The sequence below is a fragment of the Dipodomys merriami genome, unplaced genomic scaffold (genome assembly GCF_024711535.1).
Source record: "Dipodomys merriami isolate MVZ:Mamm:240054 unplaced genomic scaffold, mDipMer1.0.p SCAF_34, whole genome shotgun sequence".
In the NCBI taxonomy this organism is placed as follows: Eukaryota; Metazoa; Chordata; class Mammalia; order Rodentia; family Heteromyidae; genus Dipodomys; species Dipodomys merriami.
Window position 1 is genome coordinate 8904901 of NW_027204937.1, and position 22949 is coordinate 8927849.

The following is a 22949-nucleotide window of genomic DNA, read 5'->3' on the forward strand; positions in this document are numbered from 1 at the left end:
TGGGTGGAGTCTTATAGTCACCAGCTCAGCCAGGCTGAGAGGGTTCTGGAGAAACTGCAAGGGTAGGCAGGAACATTTCATGCTGGGCCAAGGCCTGGAAGAAGTAACTGAGTCAGGCCAGGGCCAAGGGGTTAACCCACACAAGGCCTAGTTACTGTGGTTTTGCAGAGGAGAAGACTGAGATTCACAGAGGTGACGGAGCTGGCTTCACAGCTTAAAGCTTTCTATGACAAGGGCATTACTCGTCACATGCTTGCACACCTCAATCCTGTAATCCTCCAGTTTCAAACACCTCTTCTTCCCTCCCTTCCTCTTCCCTTTCCCTGAGGATAAGATATCAAGTTATGGATTGAAGTTATGATTAGACCTTGGCCTAAATTATAAGAATCAGGTTATTGGATTCAAGCTAGACCTTGGTCCCTTACATTTGGGCCAAGCCTCCATTTTCTCATCTGTAGGATGGGAGGTAATGCTACTTCAGACTTTCTGGGACATTCTGAGGAAGTTCACTCGACAAATATAGATTGAGGGCCACATTAAGATGAGTGAAGACATGGATGAAAGCAGCCCACATGGTCATCTGGGCTACCAGGAGGTATGGTAACCCTGATGATTTGTTCCTGCAGACTGAGGAGAAAATGGGGGAGAAAAGCAGGCCTGGCATCTCTAGGGTTTTCCAGGCCAGAAAACGGGCTCCCTGACAGAGGAGGAAGGGAGCAAGATGCAGGATGCTTTCCCAGTCCCTGGCACCCAGTTTCTCTGGGGTGAGCAGACGATCCAGGCAGGGTCACCTGTGCTGGGAAGCAGAAACAATGCTGGTGACTCAGGTTGTCCGGGGTTGGGGAATCATCCTCCATGAGCAACAGTTACCAAATGGTGGACTAGTGCAATGCCCTGACTCACCAGAGTATTCCAGGTCTAACTGCAGCTCTGCTGCTGGTCTCGGTCAGGTCATGTTCATTTGTAAAATGAAGAGAACAGCATCCTCATCAGGCCTAGACTCTATTCTGGGCATTCTATCTATGTGTCTGTAAGGACTCTTAATTACTACCATAGCCCTTTAAAGTAGGCAGTGTTACCAGTTCCATTTTGCTGATGGGGAAACTGAGGCTTAGAGAGATACTTAAAAGTAAAAATTAGGGGCTGGGAAGGTGGCTCAGTGGTAGAGTGCTTGCCTTGCATGCATGAGGCCCTGGGTTCGATTCTTCAACACTACATAAGCAGAAAAAGCCAGAAATGGCACTGTGGCTCAAGTGGTAGAGTGTTAACTTTGAGCTGAAGAGCTGAGGGACAGTGCCCAAACCAGAGTTCAGGCACCACGACTGACCAAAAAAAAAAAAAAAAGTAAAAAAGTAAACTAAGCACTGTGGCTCTCTCTTTTAATGCTAGCTACTTAGGAGGCTGAGATCTCAGGATTGTCATTTAAAGCCAGGCCAGGCAGATACCTGAGACTCTTAGTTCCAATTAACCAACAAAAAGCCAGAAGTAATAGAATGCCAGCTGTGAGCAAAGAAGCCAGGTAAGAGTGCAAGGCCCTGAGTTCAAACCTCAGAATCGAAGCTTGCATGTGTACATAGGCACATGTGTATGCATGCACGCACATGTGCACACACATACACACATGACAATTTTATAAAATAATTCATGTTATACACTTAATACTGTGTAAGGCTTTTAAGAAGCTTTGGTTATGTGTTGGCGATTGTTTAATAATTATCTCAGAAGGTAAAGTGCTGGGCTTCGTGTTTATGTCAGACGCTGAGTTATAGAGATGAATGTGACTGGCCCTGTAGTCAATAAAGTTCCACCCAGTCTGATGTCAGAAACAGCCAGAGTCACATGCAAACTTTCTTCCAGCCCCCACCCCAAACATGTACCTCATTCACAGTGACAACCCAGAGAGTTATGGCAAGTTAAAGAGAATTAGGGAAGTGGGTACTAAGAAGCCCCAGATCCAACAAGGTATTTCCCAGAAGAGGTTGCATCTGAACTATGGAGCAAAAAGGAGTTTGGGCTCAGGAGGCCCCTGGCTATTTTTTATTTTTATTTTTGTCAGTTGTAGATCTTGAACCTAGAGCCTGAGCACTGTCCCTGAGCTTTTGTGCCCAAGACTAGCACTCTACCACTTTGAGCCACTGCTCCACTTCTGGCTTTCTGGTGATTAATGGGCGATACAGAGTCTCACGGACTTTGCTGCCTGGGCTGGCTTCAAACTTTAGATCTCAGCCTTCTGAGTAGCTAGGATTATAGAAGGTGTAAGCCACCAATCGCCAGCCTTGACCTTGGCAGTTTTATCTTAGCAAATTTAGATTCTCTTTAGGAAAGAGGCTTTGCAGTGGTAGCTTCTGAGTCCATTTATTCCATGAATGAACATTCTTTGAAGGAATGTCTGTTCTAAGGGAAAGCAACAGTGTTAGCAGTGTTAGTTTCCTTCCCATAGTTTAGTCCACTCCTTCCCTGCCCCACAGCTTAACATGTTCCCTTCCGAGGCAACTCTGGACCCACATAGTAAAGGCAGTAAATAATCAGTCTCCAACCCCCTTTACCTTGAGATGGCACTGCTCTGGGGCAGCTACCACCACATAAGGCAACAAGAGCCCCTTAGAGTGACCTTCAGGTCTGGGCAGTTGCAGAACCCCTTATCTACTACTTGGACAGCAGCCATAAATCCGAGTCCGCCATGATGAAGCCCCTGGCCCACAACAGGGTCTCTGCCTCCTAGCCCCTTCTAGCCATCCTAGACCTCCTAGGTTATACAGGTCACCCCAGACAATAGCCAGTGCTTCTTCTCATTTCTCCCTGGCAATAAACCTTCCTTTGTTCTCTGTACCTGGATGGCTGCGTGGTTCTCTGGCAAGGTCTAATTTACCCTATCGACGAACAGTATGGGCAAATGCCTCAGGCCTGTCTCTTTCCTAGAAGTCTTTATACACACTGCTGGGTCCTCCAGCCTTACAGATGCCAAGCTGCCAGTGTGCCCTTGCCTGCCCCCTTCCCCCCCGTGCTTTTGCCCATTTATTCCATCTAGCAAATTTCATCAACAATACAAACTTTCAGGGCTCAGCAATATGCCTACCTCCTCCAGGAGCCCCCCCCCCCCCCCCCCCCCCCCCGCCGACTTTCCTGCATCTGGATCCCTCATTGTCCTTGGTAGATGTCATTGTGGCCTGCTTCTTGTAGCTAATCGTGAGAGAGAGAGAGAGAGAGAGAGAGAGAGAGAGAGAGAGAGAGAGAGAGAGAGAGAGAGAGAGAGAGAGAGAGAGAGAGAGAGAGTGTGTGTGTGTGTGTGTGCCTACATGAGGCTCCCAGAGGTGGGATGACTCTAGCAAGTGAGCATCTGGCTGCTGCTCACATATGGGCGGCAAATCAATTGCCTTTCCAGGCAGCCGATCTGGATGTGAGCAATAATCCCTAAAGCTTTTCCAACTCCCACTACCAAGCCCAACCTGCCTGGCTTCCCTGGGATCTGGTCCAAGTCCTCTTCCTACCAAGGCTGCTCCTGCTGGCTGCCCCCAGCCTATTTCCTTTTCTGTTATTCTGGAGTTCAGGACCAATCCAGGCCAGTTGGAGTTTCTCCTTCTGTCCCTCTGCCTTTGTGAAGGGGCAGCTCTAATGGCAGCCACGTGCTCTGATGAGTCATGGTTTAGAGCATCTGGGGCGCAGAGGTGGTGGCAAGTTAACTCCTCCTGATCCAGGGTGCTTCCTGCCAGGAGACCAGGCAAACCTCTACCCTGCCCTGCACACCCACCTCAGGGCTAAATGCACAGTGGGTGTTTGGGGGTGTGGTTCCCCTGCCCTCCCCGTCCCCCCAGGGTCTGGGAATCAGGGCAGAGGCAGGGGAAAGGGGGAGGTGTGAGGCGTGGAGTCCCGGGCCCAGCTTGCCACGTATTGAGGAAGCGGCCTGAGCCAGGACCCCGAGCTTCAGTTTCCACATCTGCAAAATGGCAGGCTTGGGAGTTGTTTGAGAAGGCGGGCGTGTGCTGCCGGCTGGCAGGCCGCTCTTTCCCGCCTTCTGGTCTCCTGCTAACAGTCAGTGCTGCGGGACCGGGACTGAAGCCACGCCTGACTGCAGCGGTGTCTTTTCTCTGCTTGGATGACCCCCATCATGCCGCAGGACCTGGGGGGCTCGGGGCGGGGCGGCGGCGGGCCGTGGGGACAGGAAAGGTGGACGTCCGGTTAGAATTGGTGGCGGTGGCTCGGAGCCGCGCGCTCCGGCGCGAGGTGTGTGCGCGGAGGCCCCGGGGACGCCGGGGTCTCACCTGCCGAGCGGCGCCGCGGACCGCGCAGCGCGGGCGGGGAGCGGGTGGCGGCTCCTCCCTCGGCCCGGGCTCCGGCGACGGCCATGGCCCCACTGCGCCGGTGGGCAGACCGAGGCTCGGCCCCGCCGCCTTCCCCGCCCCCGCCGCGCCCCTCCCCGGCCGCCGCGTCCCCGGCTCGGCCGCGCAGCACCGGGGATCCAGAGGCAGCACCTGGACTCGCGTCGGGCGGGGACGGCGATGAGCACGGCCGGAGCCCCGGGCGCCCTGCCCGGCCTGCCCGCGGGGTAAGTGGCGCGCGAGGCTGGGGGGGGGCGCGGGCCGAGGGCGAACGGGGCGGGGAGCGTCGCGCCGGGCCCCCGGGGTCGCGCGCCCCGCGGCCGCACTGCGGCGCCTGGCTCCTGCCGGCCATGCAGCCCCTGCCTGGAACTGGAGCCGGAGGCGGCAGGCGGCGGTGGAAACCTCCCGAGGAGACCCCCGGCGGAGCGGGATTCACTCCCAACTGTCCCAGGAAGCTGTAGACACAGCCACCGCGTTCACCTGCGTCGTGGGTTGGGCTGTGTTATTATCATCCTGCTTACGGATGGGGAAACTGAGGCAGAAGTCTTAAGTGACTTGTCTTCCATTTATCCAGGAGGTAAGGTTTCGGGGGTCAGTTTTGAACACGGGTCTCATGGCAGAGCCTCTATTCGCATCATCTTCTGGGACATTTGAGGAGACTTGAAAGGCTAAGTATGGTCTGGCCCGGGCCCATCGGTTGCAACGGGAACCTAGGTTGTAAAAGGTGGGCGTTGTCACTATCAACATGGCTCCCTCCCACCCCCCCCCCACCTCTGGCATCCCCGGGCCTCCTGTGCCCTTGTGGCAGTGACAGCTGCTAAACGCCTGGGAAACCCCCAACAGCTTTGCCCTTCCTGGGCCACAGTGCCTAGGGGGCAGCGGCTGCTGGCAGGTTACCCAGCAGACATCCGGCCTAGGAGAGTTAGGAGGGGGGCCCGCCCTGCCTGGAGCCTCACCACCAGTGACAATATTTGCCAAGGGCCTGAGGCCTACCGACGAACAGGAAGGTGAGGAGGAGCCTGTGCTACCTGGCAGCTGGTAGCCTCCGTCCATCAGTATGGCCTGTGTGTCTGTCTGGCCTGGGTCTGAGAGGTTAGATGCTGGGTGGCAGGGGGAAACACCCTGGCCTGGGAGAGAGCTGTCTGGTAAAGTTTTTTTGCCTTGATAGTTTTGGTTTGCGTGACTGTGACCACATCCTTTACAGTCCTAGATTTCTGGTCCCTCCTTTGGAAAACACAAGGAGGCTGGGCTAGCTGCTCACCTTCCTGAAATCTGGAGCTTGGTTAGAGGTCTCAGTAGCACTCAGCTGGGTCAGGAGAGAAGGAAGACATGGAGCAAAGGATCACATTAAGGAATCTTCAATTTGGAGGCTGAAAGCTACATTCGTCTCTCTTCCTCACACCTGCACATCTGTGCCTAACTTCCCTCTACAAAGCCTGAGCTTCTCTGTCTCTTGCTGTCCTTGCAGGCCTCCGGGGGGGCAGCAGGTTCTCACTTCCAGCACACTGGGAACCATCCAGACCTGCCTTCCTGTGAGGACCCAATGTTCTTTAAGGCTGCACCATCCCTCATCAGTGTCAACCTCTCCCCCTCCCCCCTACTTCTGAGCTGAGGAGGACAGATGCAAGACTATCCTCACTGCCACTACATTCACTTAGACACTCTACAATCAGGGAGGCCTACTCAGCCTGCTCTGGACAGGACAATCAGTGGCGAACAAACCAAGCCTCAATTTATGAAATATGTTTAAGTCTTCAGAAGAATATAAGCAGCTAGGCCACCCAGTGGCTCAAACTTGTAATTCTAGCTACTCAGAAAGCTGTGATCTGGAGGATCATGGTTCATAGCCAGCCTAGGCAAAAATGTCTGGGAGACTTCATCTCCAATTAACCAGCAAAAGGCCAAACTGTAGGGCTTTGTATGGCAGCATGGCAGCTATGATCAAGAAAGCGGAGTGAGAGTGGATGGCTCTGAGTTCAAGCCACTGCACCAGCAAAAGGGAAAGAAGAATATAACAAATAAAATGACCTCAATAAAATGACCACTCAATTTTGTTAAGTATTAACACTGTATCCCATTTATTTCATAGTCTTCTTCCTTTTTTCCCCCTCTTCTTTTTTTTTTGTGCCAGTCCTGGGGCTTGAACACAGCCTAGACACTGTGCCTGAGCTGCTTTTGCTCTACCACTTGAGCCACAGCTCCATTTCTGGCTTTTTGTGTGTGTGTGTGTATGTGTAGTTTATTAGAGATAGAGTCTCATGGACTTTCCTGCCTAGGCTGGAATCTCAATCCTCAGATCAGCCTCCTGAGTAGCTAGGATTACAAGCATGAGCCACCAGTGCCCATCTTCAAATAAATAACAGAGATCATGGAGGTCCCTGTGGAAACTCCTTCTAGTTCCCTGTTTTTATTTGTTTGTCTAGTATGTGAAGGTCTAAAAAATAGTTTGTTGTTACTTTGAAGTTTTGGTATTAGTACACAGCATTACACAGCATATGCCATTCTGTAGCTTGCCTTTCCTTATTCAGTGTCAGGTTTCTGAGGTTTAGGCTTCCTGATTGCTCAGCTCTGGTCCCCCTTGAGCTGACACCCTGTCTAAAGACTTCCACATATTATTTACCCTTCTTAATGGCCATTGAGGTGGTTCCTCATGCTATTCACTCAGAATATTCTTCTATGGCTGTCCTGTGTACATGGGTATGTTTATCCTAATAGTGGAATTCCAGTCATACGGTATTGGCGTAAGCTTTAGTTTCATTATTCAATCAGTGCTTCTCACAAAAGAAATTATGTCAATACATAACATGAGGAAAAATAATCACCAGCATTTTCTGTTGTGCTTTAAGATGGTATATCATTCCTCACAACAACCCTGGGATGTAAGTATATTAGGTCTGCTTCCTTGATAAGGAAACTGAGGCTCACTGAGTTTAAAGAACTTTCTCAGATTATGAAACAAATAGCTGCTGAGCTGAAGCTTGAGTCCAAAGTTGTCTGTTTTCAACACCCTTGAGGGCCATACTGCGTTAGGTTATCCCATGTGGTACTTGTTTTATGTTCCACTAAAGAGAACCGTTCATAATTTGGAGAAGTCACTTTGGACATGACCCCTTGTCATGGATGTTTGTACTCTACCCATTAGCCAGACGGACCTCTCCTCCCACCCCCCTCACTTCAGTGGCTCCAGTCTGCTCCAAGTGGCTTTACCCCCCTGCCACACACTCACCTCTCCTTGACTGAGGTTGGGGTCTAAGGGTCCCTCTGTTACCTTGCCCAAAAGGCACTAAGGTAACAGTGCAGGCAGACTAGGTAGGGAGATGGGAAGGGACTGGAGAGTGGGACCATCCAACTCCTTTCTCCCTTAGGCCTCCTTTGGGTGAGATCTGAACATAGTGTTAGGCCTCTGGTATTGTTCACCGTGCCTTACTGTCCCCAAGATCATTATTACCATAGAACCCATGTTGTATGTGTTTCAGTTGAGCACCCAATGGCTCACATCTGTAATCCTAGCTCCCAAGGAGGCTGAGACCTGGAGGGTTGAGGTTTAAAACCAGTCCGGACAGAAAAGTCCAAGAGATTCCATCTCCGCTTGATCAGAAAAATGCTGGACTGTAGGTGTGGCTCAAGTGGTAGTGTACCAGCTGAAAGAGAGAAACGTTGAGTGAGCGTGTGAGGTCCTGGGGAGAAGTAGTGATGGATGTCCCGGTCAGGCAGGGAGAGATGTTTGTATTCTTCCATGTGCCTGGAGGCATCAGACTCCATTGGTCTCCACTGCCTTCCCTCTCTAATCTGTCAAATGCAGATAAGAGGTGCTAGTAGGAGGATTAAACAAAATAATACAGTTGCCAATTTAGATAAAGCTTCAGTGATTGAGTGAATGGTAGTCTGGTGGGAGGTGGGGAATTGTGAATGCTATTTTGAAGCCTGGTGGTGCCAGTGCCCTCAGCCTTCCAAGGCTCCCCAGCCAGCCTCAACCACACCTCTCCTCTCCTTTCCTTCTAGCAGCCTTTCCAGAACCTCTGTCTTCCAGCCTTTCCAAACTACTGTGCCTCTTAAATGTGGTGGTGTGGTTTTAGCCCTTTCTTTTTCCTTGCTGCCTTCCATTCATTGCCATCTGTTTTATATAGTTTCCTTGAGTTCCCCAAGCTGCTTAGAGGCCTCTTCAACCCCAGTGATCCCTAAGATTACAGCCCTGGTCACTGACTGTCCCTGCTTCTGCTTCATCTGTCCCAGAGCCAGCCCAGGATGGAAGCTTACTGGATGCTTCTGGAAGGGAGGGAAGGCAGAACCAACCCCAGGCTTGCTCCCAGTCTCGGGAGAGTCACTCCTGCAGACCCACTTCATCTCAGGTAAACTGAGGAGGTGCTAAGGCTGCCAAGGGAGCAAGTGTCTGTCCATCAGGCTGTGCATCTTTCCAGGTAGACAAGCTGAATAGAAACTCTAATCGGTACATGTGTGTGATGTGTATGGAGAAACAAGAGGCAGGCTCTTGGATCTGGAACTGAGAGATGGACATAAACCATGGCAATGGACTTGACTTCCTAAGGCTGAGCAGATAAGCATTGGCTTGGGTAGAACCTTGGTTTAGAATCCATATTTGGACCACTGGGCTGTGGGCGGCTTATGCCTATAGTCCTAGCTACTCAGAAGATGGAGATCTGAGGATTTTCCTTCAAAGCTAGCCTGGGTAGAAAAGTCTGAGGGAATCTATCTTTAATTAATTAGCAAAGAAGTTGGACTAGAGGTGTGGCTCAAGTGGTAGTGTGCTAGCCAGGAGTGAAAAAGTCAAGCAAGACCTCAGGAAGACCTGAGGAGTTCAAGCCCTCCTACCACTACCCCCCCACACACACACAAGTGCAGAGCCTAGATTTGGACATGTGGCCTTAGCCAAATTACACATATTCTGTGCCTCAGTTTCCTCATCTACAATGGGGATAATAATCCTATTTTCACAGGCGTTTTGAGAAGTCAAGGAAAGAATGCTACTGAATACACAGGGCAGTGGGTGCTCATGACCGCCTCACTGATTCATCCAACAGAGATGGATGTTTGAATATCAGTTTCTAGGCTAGGTTCTGGGCACAAGACAGACATGCTCTGGCCTTATGAGGAGAGGGCTGGGGTATCGAAATTTTAGATCAGAGAGGCCTTTGAGACCAAAAGAATTGGAAGCTAATGATATGGGCATATCTGAACTTTAAAAAGCTATCTTCTGCTATTATGAGAGGGATGGGCTAGAAGAATAATTCTTCCAACAATCTGCCTTCAAAATAACTATCTGAGCCAGACACCTGTAGCTCACGCCTATAATCCTAGCTACTCGGGAGGCTGAGCTCTGAGGATCAAGGTTCAAAGCCAGCCTGGGCAGGAAAGTCCATGAGACTCTTATCTCTAATTAACCATCAGAAAATCAGATGTGGCACTGTAGCTCAAGTGGTAGAGTGCTCACCTTGAGCTGAAGAGCTCAGGGACTGCCCAAGCCCAAAGTTCAAGACTCACGACTGACCAAAAAACAAAAAGCAACTATCTGGAAGCTGGATGGGTTACACCAAGCAAGCCTGGTGTGCTGATGCACACATACAGTCCCAACACCCAGGAAGCTGAAATAGGATGAAAGTTCAAGGTCAGTCTAGTTCATATGGGGAACACAGAGAGATCCTGATTCAAAAAAGTGACAAAAAATGTGACAAAAGGGGAATTGGGGGGAGGGCAGGTAGGGAAAGTAGGAGAAAAATGAGGGAAGTGGTAACAAGTTTGAAAAGAAATGTACTTATTACCTTACGTATATAACTGAAACCCCTCTGAAATCACACAGAGTTAAAGAAGTAGACTGGAAGCAAGACAAAGCCACAACAGCTTAGGTACCTTCAGACTTAGAAACCATGACCATGAACTCCTAAACTGGACTAGCAGCATATATGGCCTCAGGGGTGGAAGAGCCTCAGGGATCCTGGCCAAAGTAATGAACACCCATTTTAGAGGGCTGGGTCCTCCTCCCAAGGGCCTCCAAGTTCACAGGTAAAATTAGAACACGCACAAACAAGCCACTGCAAACGACAGGCACCAGAAACAACAAATAGTGTTCCTCTCAGAGTCTAAAGTGCTAGAATGATGAGTGATCGTATATAATTAATCAGTCATGCTTAAGATAGGTAAAGAAATTGAAGCTGAGCTTGAAACAATAAACAAGGAACCAGATATGGCCTAAAATAACTAAACAGATATGAAAAAGAACAAAGTGGAATTTCTGGAAATAAAAAAAAAATAATGTACTCAATGTCATGAAAAGCTCTGTAGCTCGGATAAGTAGTAGATCAGATGGAACTAGTAAAGAGGACTTGGTAAAATCAAAGATCTAAACAAAGCACTCGGTATTTGGGAGGCTAAGCCTGGAAGACCAAAGCCTGGATCCAACTAAGCTACATAACAAGGCCTCATCTTCAAAAACAAAATAAAACAAAACAAAATACCAGAACCTAACAAAGGCAAAGCTAGTAAAGAAGCAAGTGAGGGCTAAATGTAGTGTGCATACCTGTAACCCCTTCTACTTGGGAGGTAGACTACATGAGGATCCACTTAGCAAACATTAGAGAATGATAAGATCTACAGAGGGCCAGCCTGTAATCCTTGCTACACAGGAGGCTGAGATCTGAGGATCACAGCTTGAAGCCAGCCTGGGCAGGAAAGTCTATAAGTCTCTTATGTCCAGTTAAGCACCAAAAAAATCCAGAAGTGGAGCTGGGGCTCAAGTAGGTAGCATTCCAACCTTGCCAGTTCAAGCCCCAGTACTGGGGCTACAGAAGAACAGAGATGTTCTTGGGATGAGATGTCATTGGGAAGGTGTCAGTGGAGTATGGAAGGCCCTGGGATGCCCTTTTAGATCCACCACCAATCCCAGCCCATTGTGACAGTGTCATGTTCTAGACTACAGGCCTGGGGGTGGGGGGAGGCAGGAGGAGCCTAGAGAGAAGGAACAAGAGAGAAGGAAGTAGGCTCCAGTGGTGGGCTGTACCCCCTAGAGGGGCAGCAAAGCCCAATGGGTCAGAAGGGCCACAAAGACCCCTTTCACCCTTATGAGGGGTAAGATACTTTCTTTAGTTAGTTAGTTAATTTGTTAATGCCAGTTCAGGGCCTGGGTGCTGTTCCTGGTAGGACTAGCCTAGTGGTAGGCTAATGTTCTACCACTTGAGCCACTTGATTAGAGTTAAGAGTCTCACCAACTTTCCTGCCCAGGCTAACTTAGAACTGTGATCCTCAGAACTCAGCCTCCTGAGTAGCTAGGATTACAGGCATAAGCCACCAGCACCTGGCTGGATATATTTATTGTTAAGGCCTCCATGATTCACCCTGATCCTCAATCTTTTCCCCCACTTCCCCTCATCAGATCTCAGGATGACTCCCTCTGTCCCTTCTCCCATCCCTGGGAATACTGACCTGTGGATCCAAACTATCCAAACTGCCCATCCCCAGGCAGCACAGGCGGTCTGGAGGAGCTCACCAAAGATATGCAAGGCTGACCAGGGAGGCGAGCGGAGCTGTGACGCTCTGTCCTGCCTAGGAGGGGCTGAGGGCTCCAGAGTCAGGTCCGTGTCTCTCCCCTCAGGACTTCTGTGAGCAGCCTCCATGTGGACCTGGACCAGTGCATGACTGCCCTGGATCTCTTCCTCACCAACCAGTTCTCAGAAGCACTCAGCTACCTCAAACCCAGGTGAGCCCAGCTGTGGTGGGGACGGAGGCAGGGCTGTGGGTGCACATCTGTGTACAAGCTCTCATGGAAGGAGGGAGCATGTAGCAGAGGAGCCTGTGGAACTGAGTGCCTTCTGCCTTCTGGGTCACAGGACCCTTGAGAGGTCCCATAAATAAGGCATAGGCTTCCCATCCCACAGTCTCTGAGCAGCCAGATATCCCCAAGGTCTCTGTGACTTTATTCATCTAGGGTTTCTGAGGCCTCTTCCCACTTTGATTTCTTGTTCCTACTGAGTCAGCTTAGGTTTTCTCTCTGTCAGTTCTAACACAGCCCTGTCCACCAAAGTGCTAAGCTTGAGTTCCCTCCGCTGAGCATTTAGGTAATGAGTACTGCTCTTTAGTCATTTCCTCCCCTGTGTACTGCCTGATCTCTAAATGTGCACCTAAGTATGTGCGCATACAGCTTTTACTATATTCACTGGGGTTTTTTTTTTCAGCTTTTAAAACAGGTACAGCTAGGTGCCAGTGGCTCATGTTTGTAATTCTAAGGATGTCTAATTCTTATTCCACTCAGCAGGCTGAGATCTGAGGATTGTGGTTCAAAGCCAGCCCAGGCAGAAAAGTCCGTGAGATTTTTCTCTCCAATAAGCTACCAAAATGCAAGAACTGGAGCTATGGCTCAAGTGATAGAGCATCAGCCTTGAGCAAAAAAGGTCAGGTACCATGCCCAGGCTCTTGAGTTCAAGCCTTAGGACTGGCACAAAGGAAAAAAATTTTAAAAAGCTGACGTACAGCTGGGCATGGTACCAGCACTTGAGAGGCTGTAGAAGAATGGAGTTTGAGGTCAGTCTGGCTACACAGTGAGGCCCTGGCTCAAACAAGCAGTTGTATCCCTATAAATTTTACCTTTTTCACTTGTATTTTTTATTTTATTTATTTATTTTTGCCAGTCCTAGGGCATGAAATCAGGGCCTAGGCTCTGTCCCTGAGCCTCTGTGTAGTGAAGGTTAGCATTCTACCACTTGAGCCACAACACCACTTCTGGCTTTTTCTGTTTATGTGGTACTGAGGAATCGAACCCAGGGCTTTATACATGCATGCTAGGCAAGCCCTCTACCACTGAGCCACATTTCCATTTTCTCACTCATCTTCTCCCATGTGCTTGTCTTTTTTTTTTTTTTTTTTTTTTAAGACAGGGTGTTGCTATGTAGCCTAAGTGGCCTTGACCTCAACCCTGCCTGCTGGCTCCCAAGTGCTGGGATCACAGGTGTGGGCTACTGTGGCTGGTGTTCTACCTCTCACTTATAAATGTCGTATTCCATCCTCCCTCCCCCGCCCCTCTCTCTCTCAGCACTGAGGTTTAAACTCAAGGTCTTGCTAGGCAAGAGCTTTATCACGTAAGCCATATCTCCAGCTCTGACCCTCTCTGTAGACATGGATTTAGCTTTCTCACACCCTTATACCCTTTCCTCATCCTCCTCTTTATTATATCACAATATTTCAATCATCAATATTTGTATCATTGTATATTTGTTTTGTTTTGTTGGTCAGTCATGGGGCCTGAACTCTGGGCCTGGGCTGCTGTCCCTTAGCTCTTCAGCTCAAGGGTAGAGCTTTACCACGTGAGCCACAGAGCCACTTCCAGTTTGGGATTTTTGGGTTTTTTTTTTGTTTTTGCTTATGTGGCACTGAGGAATCGAACCCAGGACCTCATGCATGCAAGGCAAGCACTCTTCCACTGAGCCACTTTCCCAGCCCATATCATTGTATATTTGTATCTTTGTAATTATTACATACTGTGGCAATAGGTTGTGTATTAGATGATGTTTCCTTTCTGGAGTTAATAATGGTCTTTATTTTTTTCATTTGTCTAATTTTCTATACATTTATTTATTTATTTATTTATTTTTGTCGGTCCTGGGGCTTGAACTCTGGGCCTGGGCTCTGTCCCTCAGCTCTTCAGCTCAAAGCGAGCGCTCTACCACTTGAGCTACAGCGCCACTTCTGGTTTTCTGGTGGTTTATTGGAGATAGGAGTCTCACGGTCTCTCCTGCCCGGGCTGGCTTTGAACCGCAATCCTCAGATCTCAGCCTCCTGAGTAGCTAGGATTACAGGCGTGAGCCACCAGCGCCCGGCTTTTCTATACATTTATAATAAACTCTAAACACTCCATAAGACGATCCTGTCAGGAGCTCTCAGTTCTAGGAAGTTCCCTCTGTCTTCTGTTTCCCTTCTTTGCTGGCTTTCTTAAAGTTAGGTCACTGACTTCCTTGGTCATTCTTCTTCTAAGGCTCTTATTTCCCCCTCTCCTTTCCATTTCTGCATCTTTTCTTCCTCTAATGTTTGGGATATTTTCTCAGCCTTATAATTAAGTTCTTCTATTGACTTCTGTAACCATGTGATTTCTTTATTGTTCTCTGGATCTCCTTTCTTTTCTCCCTTTAACCCCTCTCTCTCCTCTCTCTTCCCCGCCCTCCCTCTCACACACACACATCACTATGTAATTCAGAGTGGCTTTAGATTCTAGGTCATCCTACCACAGACTTCCAAGTGCTGAGATTACAGGTATATGCCACCACACCTGGCAATATCTTATTCTTGCTTTATCAATTCACTTTTCTTTATAGCTATATTAGGAATATAAGGTTCCTTAGAACACAGCCTAGTATATTAAGCACTCTACTAGGTTGTTTTTTTTTATTGTGAAAATACTGTACAGAGGAGTTACAATTACATGGGCAAGATAATTCTACTTGATATTATTGTTAGCATTATTATCACAGAATAAGAAATGTTGTATTTGTGCATTGCATGAATTGCTTTCTACAGGTTCCTGAATTCTGCTTAATTGTGGGAACCAATCATCACTCCAATACCAAGGGTCCCTGGCTAGTTTTCTGTCATAGTTAAGAATGAACCAGGGCTGGGAAGGTGGCTCAGTGGTAGAGTGCTTGTCTTGCATGCATGAGGCCCTGTGTTCGATTCCTCAGCACCACATAAGCAAAAAGAAAAAAGCCGGAAGTGGTGCTGTGGCTCAAGTGGTAGAGCGCTAGCCTTGAGCTGAAGAGCTGAGGGACAGTGCCCAGACCCAGAGTTCAGGCCCCACGACCGGACCCAAAAATAAATAAATAAACAAGAATGAACCACTCAAAGGCAAACTAGAAAGTCTGTGCCAAGCAGCCTCAAGGCTGGTGAGATTGTCTTTTGAATGAGCCTTCAGAGAGCTGCTGGCCCCACATGTCAGCGTGCAAGGTAAGCTTGCTTCCCTCTTTCTCAGGGTGAACAGAGAACCCCTGGGCTGTCTAAATTCTGAGATGAGGCCAGGGGTCCAATCATGGCTCCTGCCTGCCTGCTTTTCCTTACTCCCTATGTTGTCAGCCCCAAGGTTTCTCTGTACTGCCACACCTCCTTTCCCCACACTCCAGCATAGCAAATACTCAGGTGGCTTCTAGATTCTTCTCTACACTTGGCTGATCCATTATTTTCCTCCTGAAGTTAGGAGCCTAGCTTCTGGGGGGATGGTGGGGCCAGGAGAATGATCAGAATCAGTCCCTGTGATAAGTTCCTTCCACTACCCTAAGGGATCAGGGTGAGCCAGGGGCTGCGGTATTCATCTGAGTGATCAGGGTAAGCCAGGGGCTGCAGTATTCATTGGTCTGAGGCCAGCCAGGTCCCATCCTGCTCCTCACCGAATGTCCAGGCTTCCCAGCTCCCACTTCCCTCCCAGTCAGTCATTTCTTGTCCCTCACTGGCTCACAGCCACCTCCTGCACTTGAAACTGGCTGTCCCAGGCTTGTCCCACCACACCCCAAGCACAAACACTGGCCTCTCTCCTTATTCTCGGACACTCAGCACAGACCTGGCCACACCTTAATCTAACTCTAACCCATCCTGCACTCTGAGGGTCAACAGAAGGAAGTCAGAGCACGATAAAAAATAAAATTTAAAATTAAGGATACTCTTAGGAGGGGAACCCAAAGGTATAATGCCTATGTGCAGCTGATCGTATAAAATAATGTTCCTGGAAATGAACTCCAGGAAATGGGGGAAAAAAAACTAAAATTAAACACACACACACACACACAAAAACCAGATGACATTGTATGGCCTTCAAAGCTGTGCCTACCACAGGGTCACTATCTCTCTCTCCTCTGGGCTGCCTTCCTTGCCTCTGGGGGTCACTCAGCAGAGAAAGCCCTTGCTTTAAAGGAGGCAGCCCAGAGAACAGGTGGCCTCTTCCCGTGCATCTGTGAAACAGTGCAGCTTCTGGTTCTCAGCCTTATGCCACTTTGGCAAGACTCTTCCCTGTCCTTTTAGTGACAGCTTTCCTGCAAGCAGGAGCAGCGCTGTCCCCAAGCACTCCCATGACATCCAAGATTGCATCCAAAGTTACCAAGTGGCCCTAGGGGACTAAATTACAGTGATTCCAGACATTGCCATACATCCTTGTATGTACTTTACCACCTCCCAGAGAATCACTGAGCTGGAGAAATCATTGTTGCTAATAAATCAATTTTTTACAAGATGCCCCTCCCCCACCCCACTCACAGTCGGCTGAGCTCCAGCTGCAATTCCTGCTCCTTAAGTCTGTTTAATTCCCTGATTCTATCTGTAGGGCTAGAGTCCCCCTTTTGCCCCCATCCTCTTGCCAACCTCCTGTTCCTGCCACCACACCTTTTATGATATCACTTCATTGAGTAATGTCTATACTCCAAAGTTTGTATTACCTTGCATATATCTTCTCTAGACACTGTCCCTAGAACATGGAGGCTCCTCTGTTAGTTTTTTCTGACTCGTGTTCATAAGCAACTGAGCTGGAATTCAAGTCCAGGCCTACTTGGCCCCAGCAGCTCTGCTCTTACTGCTGCGCTCCCTTGGGTCTCCAGTGGTCAGGAGGTGGCCACTTTGCGTGGAGGGCCTTATGCTGCTGCTATCAGGAAGAGTATGAAAAGGGTGTGCGCAGAGATGTGTGTGTGCCAGGTGCCGGAAGTTCAGGGTATAGCCATGCTATGTCCTGGAATTTTTCTGAGGGAAGAGGAAAAGTCATCAACTAAGAGTGAGAGATGGGGCTTGAACTCAGGGCCTTGTGCTCTCCCTTGACCTTTTCACTCAAGGCTTGAAGCACACCTCTTTTTTTTTTTTTTGGTCAGTTATGGGGCTTGAACTCTGGGCCTGGGCACTGTTCCTCAGCTCTTCAGCTCAAGACTAGTACTCTACCACTTGAGCCACAGCACCACTTCCAGTTTTCTGTTGGTTAATTGGAGATAAGAGTCTCAGAGACTTTCCTGCCTGGGCTGGATCCTCAGCTCTCAGCCTTCTGAGTAGCTAGGATTACAGGGATGAGCCACCGGTGCCTGGCTGAGCCATACCTCTTGATTCCAGTTTTTTGGTACAGAGGAGTCTCACAGACTTTCCTGCCTGGGCTGGCTTCAAACTGAGATCCTCAGATCTCAGCTGTTGAGTAGCTAGGATTATAGGCATGAGCAAGCAGCACCCAGCAGGAGTAGGCATTTCTGAGCTGTGTGATGGTTGGCCCCTGGCTCAGGGCATGCCTATCTGTGCCTTTCTATGCACTGCTGCTCTCCAACCTTCTTCAGTGGCAGTGTGGAGGAAATGCTCTGAGTTTCCTATCTGGGTGCAGCAGAAGGTTGAAAGGCCTAGCATTGTGTATTTAGACCAGAGAGGGGCTGGCATGAGGGAGCTAAGTTGAAAGGTCAGAAGAGGTGACAGGCTGGAGGAGGGAGAATGGGGCAATGGAGTGACAAGGGAGAACAGGAATGTAGCCTGTGGTTAGGAGGATGGCCAGTGTCCTTTAAAGACTCTGAAAGGAGAGCCATTCTATATGATGAAGATGCAGTCAAGATGTACCCAGGAGGGGGCGGGGGGAGTGGGGGAGGGGACACCTCTCATTCAGCATCACACATGTGCCAGACAGTGTAAGGGATGCCAGGGCCCCAGTGCTGAGCAAGACCTTCTCAAACAGTGGAACAAGCACTAAGGGGTGCTGAGATCTACCCAGGGACCCCAACTAGTCAGCAAGGCTTTAAGACCAGCCACATAATTTAGGTCCTGTTGCCAAGTGACTATGTGAGGTTACTTGTTTGCAAATTATCAAAGAGTTTCAAGGCAGTGACAGCAGAGAAAGCTTCCTGGACAAGGTGACATTGAAAGTGACATGGGCTGGATGAGGACTGAGCCAGATGGAGGGGGCCTTCCTGGGCAGAGGGAACAGTCACTTGGTCAGGTGAGTGAAGGTGAAGGAGGGGCTGGTGTGTTTGAGGACTGGAGTCTGGAGAGCTGAGTTGGGTGCTAGCAGAGTCCCAGAGGGCTGAAGGATGGTGAAGGAGGATGTGAGTGTCCTAGAAGTCACTTGTCTGGAGATGAGGGGCAGTGAGGTGAGGTCTGAGAGGACAAGCCGTGGGGTTGGGACCTTTCAGGACAGTGAAGTAGAAGACTTACAGAAGCAGAGGGTCTGTGTCTGCCTTGCAGATCTTCCCAGAGCTTCCTGAGAAATAAGGCTGGGTGCAGGGGGCCAGGAAAGAGCTGTGGGGTCGGGTCAGGATGAGGATGCCCAGATAATGAGGACAGGGTCAGATGTAGCAAGGCCTGAGCCCTGGATACTAGCCAAGGAAAAGGTCTGGGGTCCCCTATAGTGGCCATGGTGTCCCCAGTCTACCACCCTGCTCTGCTGACAGCTCTTCCAGAACTCTCCCCATCTTGGCCACTACTCCACAGAAAGCAGACCCCAGTGGGCATTATGCTGCAGAGCTGGGCCCAGCTCACAGGTCTGGATGTTCTATATACAAATGAGAACTCATGGGCTACACATTAATCTTGGGGTGCCTGAGGTTTGGGGGCTATCATGCCCCTGAGCCCTACTTCCACTCCAGGTCAGATGGGGGGGGGGGGTCTCTCAGGTAGAAGGAAGAAGGGAACAGGTGCATGTTGGGGCCTCAGGCCTCAGACTGGAAATTCCACTTTGTCTGCCAGCAATGTGGCTGCTGGGTGTCCCTCCTGGGCTCAGCACCAATCTGGACTCAGCAGATGTATCTGGGCTGAGTCCTGGGGAGAGCAAGAGGGAAGAGAGGATAAAGAGGTAGTCAGGTCTGCTGAAGGGTGTCAGTCCCTATCTGGGGGGATGGTGTCTGGGGTTTTATGCTAGAAAGTGATCCTTGATCCTTGACATTTCCTCAGCAGGGATTATGTAGCACTGGCCTGGGCTAAATATTTAAACTATGCTTTAAGTCCTAGAGTTAATGAATTCATTTTATTAAATTATATTGTTGTGCTGGCCTGGGGCTTGAACTCAGGGCCTGGGTACTATCCCTGAGCTTTTATGCTCAAGGCTAGTGCTCTGCTACTTTGAGCCATAAGAGCCACTTCCAGTTCTCTGGTGGTTAATTAGAAATAAGAGTCTCACAGACTTAACTGCCCAGGCTGGCTTTGAACTGTGATCCTCAGATCTCAGCCTCCAGGGTAGCTAGGATTACAGGTGTGAGCCACCAGCACCTAACTTGAATTCATTTTGATAGAGGAGAGATGTGATTCCGAGAGACTGAGGCTGACCAGAGTCACACAGTGGGTGAATGGCAAAGCCAAGATTCCAAGCTATGTTGGAGAGACTCGGGAGTCCAAATTTCATCACCCCTGTTGCAGAGATCTACCTCATTTCTACAAGCCACTGTCAGGCCAAACAGCCCTGGCACTGGCCTGGAAGGTGTCCTGAGCACTGGTAGGGCTGGGATGGGGCCTTTTGTTCCCTTCAGAACCTTTGGTCCTCACCTGCCCGTCACTCAGAAGTAAACAAAAATCTCACTTCACCTCACTTTATCCCTTTACAGGTGATTTTTAAATTTTATCGACTAATTAATTAATTGTGTGTGTGTGTGTGTGTGTGTGTGTGTGTGTGTGTGTGTGTGTGTGTGTGTGTGTGTGTGTGTGTGTGTATGCCAGTTAAAGGGCTTGAACTCAGGGCCAGGGAAGTGCCCCAAAGCTTTTTGTGTTCAAGACTGGCACTCTGTCATTTGAGTCACAGCTCCACTTTCCAGCTGTTTTGGTGGCTAATTGGAGATGAGAATCTCATGGAGGGAGTGGCGCTGTGGCTCAGTGGTAGAGCGCTTGCTTTGAGCTGAAGAGCTCAGGGACAGCGCCCAGGTCCAGAGTTCAAGCCCCATGACTGACAAAAAAAAAAAAATTTGACCAAAGAATGTCATGGATTTTCCTGCTTGTGCTGGCTTTGAACCATGATCCTTAGATTTCAGCTTCCTGAGTAGCTAGAATTACAGGCATGAGCCACCTATGCTCAGCTTTACAGGTGCTTTTTAAATAAGAAAGGAAGGTGGCTAAAGTTACACGATTTAACAATAAAACTAGCTATAAGGCTTAGTCGCCCATCCTCTGAAGTTCCCAGGATTAGCCCGGCACTGAGGAGTGTGGTAACTCTGGCCAGGGCACACGGGGAAACTGCAGTCTGGAGAGCTGCGCTCTCCCACCAGCTCAGCTCAAGGCCATTGTGGCCAGGTGGGCCAGCTGTATCTCCCCCATCACAGAGGCAGCAGCCAAGACCCTAAGACTGCTAAGGGTCTCCCCTAAGACTGGCATCATTCTCACCCCTCCTTACCCTGGCACTCTCCATGTGTTAGACTGGTGAGTGCCTGCCACCCCCACCAGAACACCCTCTAGTGAAGGAGCAGAGCTGTGAAGGCTCAAGGAGGCGGAAGGAAGGCTTCCCAAGGCACCATGGCTCATTGACACTGCATGTCACGCTGCAGCTGAGCACAGAGATGAGTCATCCCCAGCCCTGTCCCTAGGAGACTCACGGTCTGTGCAGAGAGCTGAGCCTGTGCTGGTGTGGGTTCACTGTGGCCCTGCCTTGTTATAAACATGAAATCTCTGAGGAGAAGCCCTGGCTTCCCAGGGGCCTGTGAGGCCTTGGCAGACAGTCAAGGGAGCTGTGGAGGCAGGAGGAGGGCGTGTCAGGCTGGGGGAAGAGTATGGGCAAAGGCCCAGAGGGGGAAGCACAGGGTCTTCTCTGTGGTTTGTAAGGCCCATGTACGACCTTGAGTGTGACCGGATCAGAGCAGGGTAGGGGAGCAACAAGAGGCTGGGGAGATGGGCAGGGGGGAGGGTTCAACCTGGGGATGTGGGTCAGGTGATGGGATGAGGGAGGCAAAGGGGGCCTCTGAAGAGATTCAGTGTGTGTGGAAGGGGATGAAGCCAGCATGGGCTTGGGCGTAGGACTAGGAGTCTGCCTGCTGAAGGTGGAGGCAGAAGGCATGGGGCACACTGTCGCCTGGGAAAGGGCAGCCTCAGGCCAACCTGAGGCCAACTAGCCCTTTGCCAGTCCTGCTGGCCTTGCTGCAGAGGGGAAGGGCTGAGGCTCGTGCCTGTCAGGGCCCTTGGGGCCACTGAACGGGAGGTAGAAGAGCTAGACCAGGATCTCACTGGAGTCAAAGTTTTCTGAACAGCAGTGAAAGGGTCAGAAAGGATTAACTGGTCCTATTTTCTCCCCTGCTGAAAACTGGAAGGAAATGGAGGATGGGGGGAAGTCTAGGAACAGTGTGTCCAATGTCTTCTCTCTCTTTGGCAGAACCAAGGAGAGCATGTACCATTCACTGACCTATGCCACCATCCTGGAGATGCAGGCCATGATGACCTTCGACCCTCAGGACATCCTGCTGGCTGGCAGCATGATGAAGGAAGCGCAGTCACTGTGTCAGAGGTCAGGCTGTGGGGTCAGGGATTGGCGTTATGAGGAATGATCTAACCAAGGCCTAGAATGCCACTATTACTGCTGTTTCTTTGGGCTAAGAGGTGGTATCCTTGAGTGCTGAAAGCTGTCTTTATCTACATGTCCCAGAACCTTGTTGCCCACGCCAGTATACTGAGCAGCTTCCAGCAACCAGTGCCAAATGGACTCTCATTTTGTAACTCTTTGGCCATGATCCCTCTCTGGTCAACTTTCCTCATCTATAAAATGAGTATGATGATATACCATATACCACTGCAAGATTGCCCTAGGGATTGCCTGAAAACATGGTGTGCAGGACCCTAGTGAACAACGTATTTGGTTCTCATTCCTTGCTTGAATGAATGAAATAATAGACCCGAAGAGTTTGTGTTTGGTTGAGTCATCGTCTATTGGATACATGCTTATTCCAGGCCAAGCCCATGTGACCTGGAGATCATCAACCATAAGGGACCTAGACCAGGACAGTGACATCCCAACATGATGCAGGGAAGCCAGAGGGAGGGGTGGAGGGTGAGCCTGAGGAGTGGGAAAGACTCCCGGGGGGTGGGGGTCCTGAAGGATGGCCCAGGAGAGAGAAGGAAGAGGGGGAAAGAAAAAGGAGACTCTGGGTAGTGGCAACAGCAGTGGTGAAGAGGTGAGGAAGTTCTGGATTTGGCTGAGCAGTGGGGAGTCCAGTATCTGCAGACTTCCATAGGAGGAGCCTTGGAATTCTGGGGAGTACAGAAAAGAAGGGCACAGATAAGTAGGACCAGGACTGGGCCCCTCTCACCACCTCACCAAATGACCAGTGGCTCCTTTAATTTCTTCAGGCGCCGGAGGAAGTCTTCTGTGACAGACTCCTTCAGCCTGGTATACCGGCCCACCATGGAGCAATTCACGGAAGGTATGGCGTCGGGTGTGCCCTCAAGCATGCTGAGCCTGGGTGGCTGTAGGCCTAGATAAGAGAGGGCAGCAGGTGTCACCCATGGGGCTGGGCCTTGCCTCAAGGTGGGGACACAGGTAGAGGAGGTCTGGCCCCTTTCCAGGAGTGGCCCTCTGGTGAGGGCACGAGGTGGGTGAGACCCACCCAGGCGTCTTTCCCTGGCAAGGAACTCACAAGCTGAGGAAAGGAAAGCTGTCAGCAGGCCTAGCTTTGCTGCTCCGGCGGAGGGGAGCTGAGACCCGAATGTACATTAGGCGTGCTCTCTGACTGGTCT

General features: G+C 50.0%; 1 protein-coding gene across 4 annotated transcripts in view; it reads left to right on the top strand.

Moving 5' to 3' along the window:
• The first annotated feature begins 4351 nt into the window (after positions 1-4351).
• Ttc39a (tetratricopeptide repeat domain 39A) overlaps positions 4352-22949 on the top strand; it is a 38392-nt gene continuing 19794 nt past the window's right edge. The window contains exons 1-4 of one of the 4 annotated variants that reach the window (XM_069987258.1): positions 4352-4543; positions 11920-12024; positions 21592-21723; positions 22563-22636. In XM_069987258.1, the coding sequence (XP_069843359.1) occupies positions 4497-4543; positions 11920-12024; positions 21592-21723; positions 22563-22636 (358 nt within the window). In that variant the 5' untranslated portion in view covers positions 4352-4496. Of the gene's footprint in view, positions 4544-4708; positions 4894-11178; positions 11397-11919; positions 12025-21591; positions 21724-22562; positions 22637-22949 lie in introns of those variants that run through there. The other 3 variants (XM_069987255.1, XM_069987257.1, XM_069987256.1) reach the window with 3 other exon arrangements.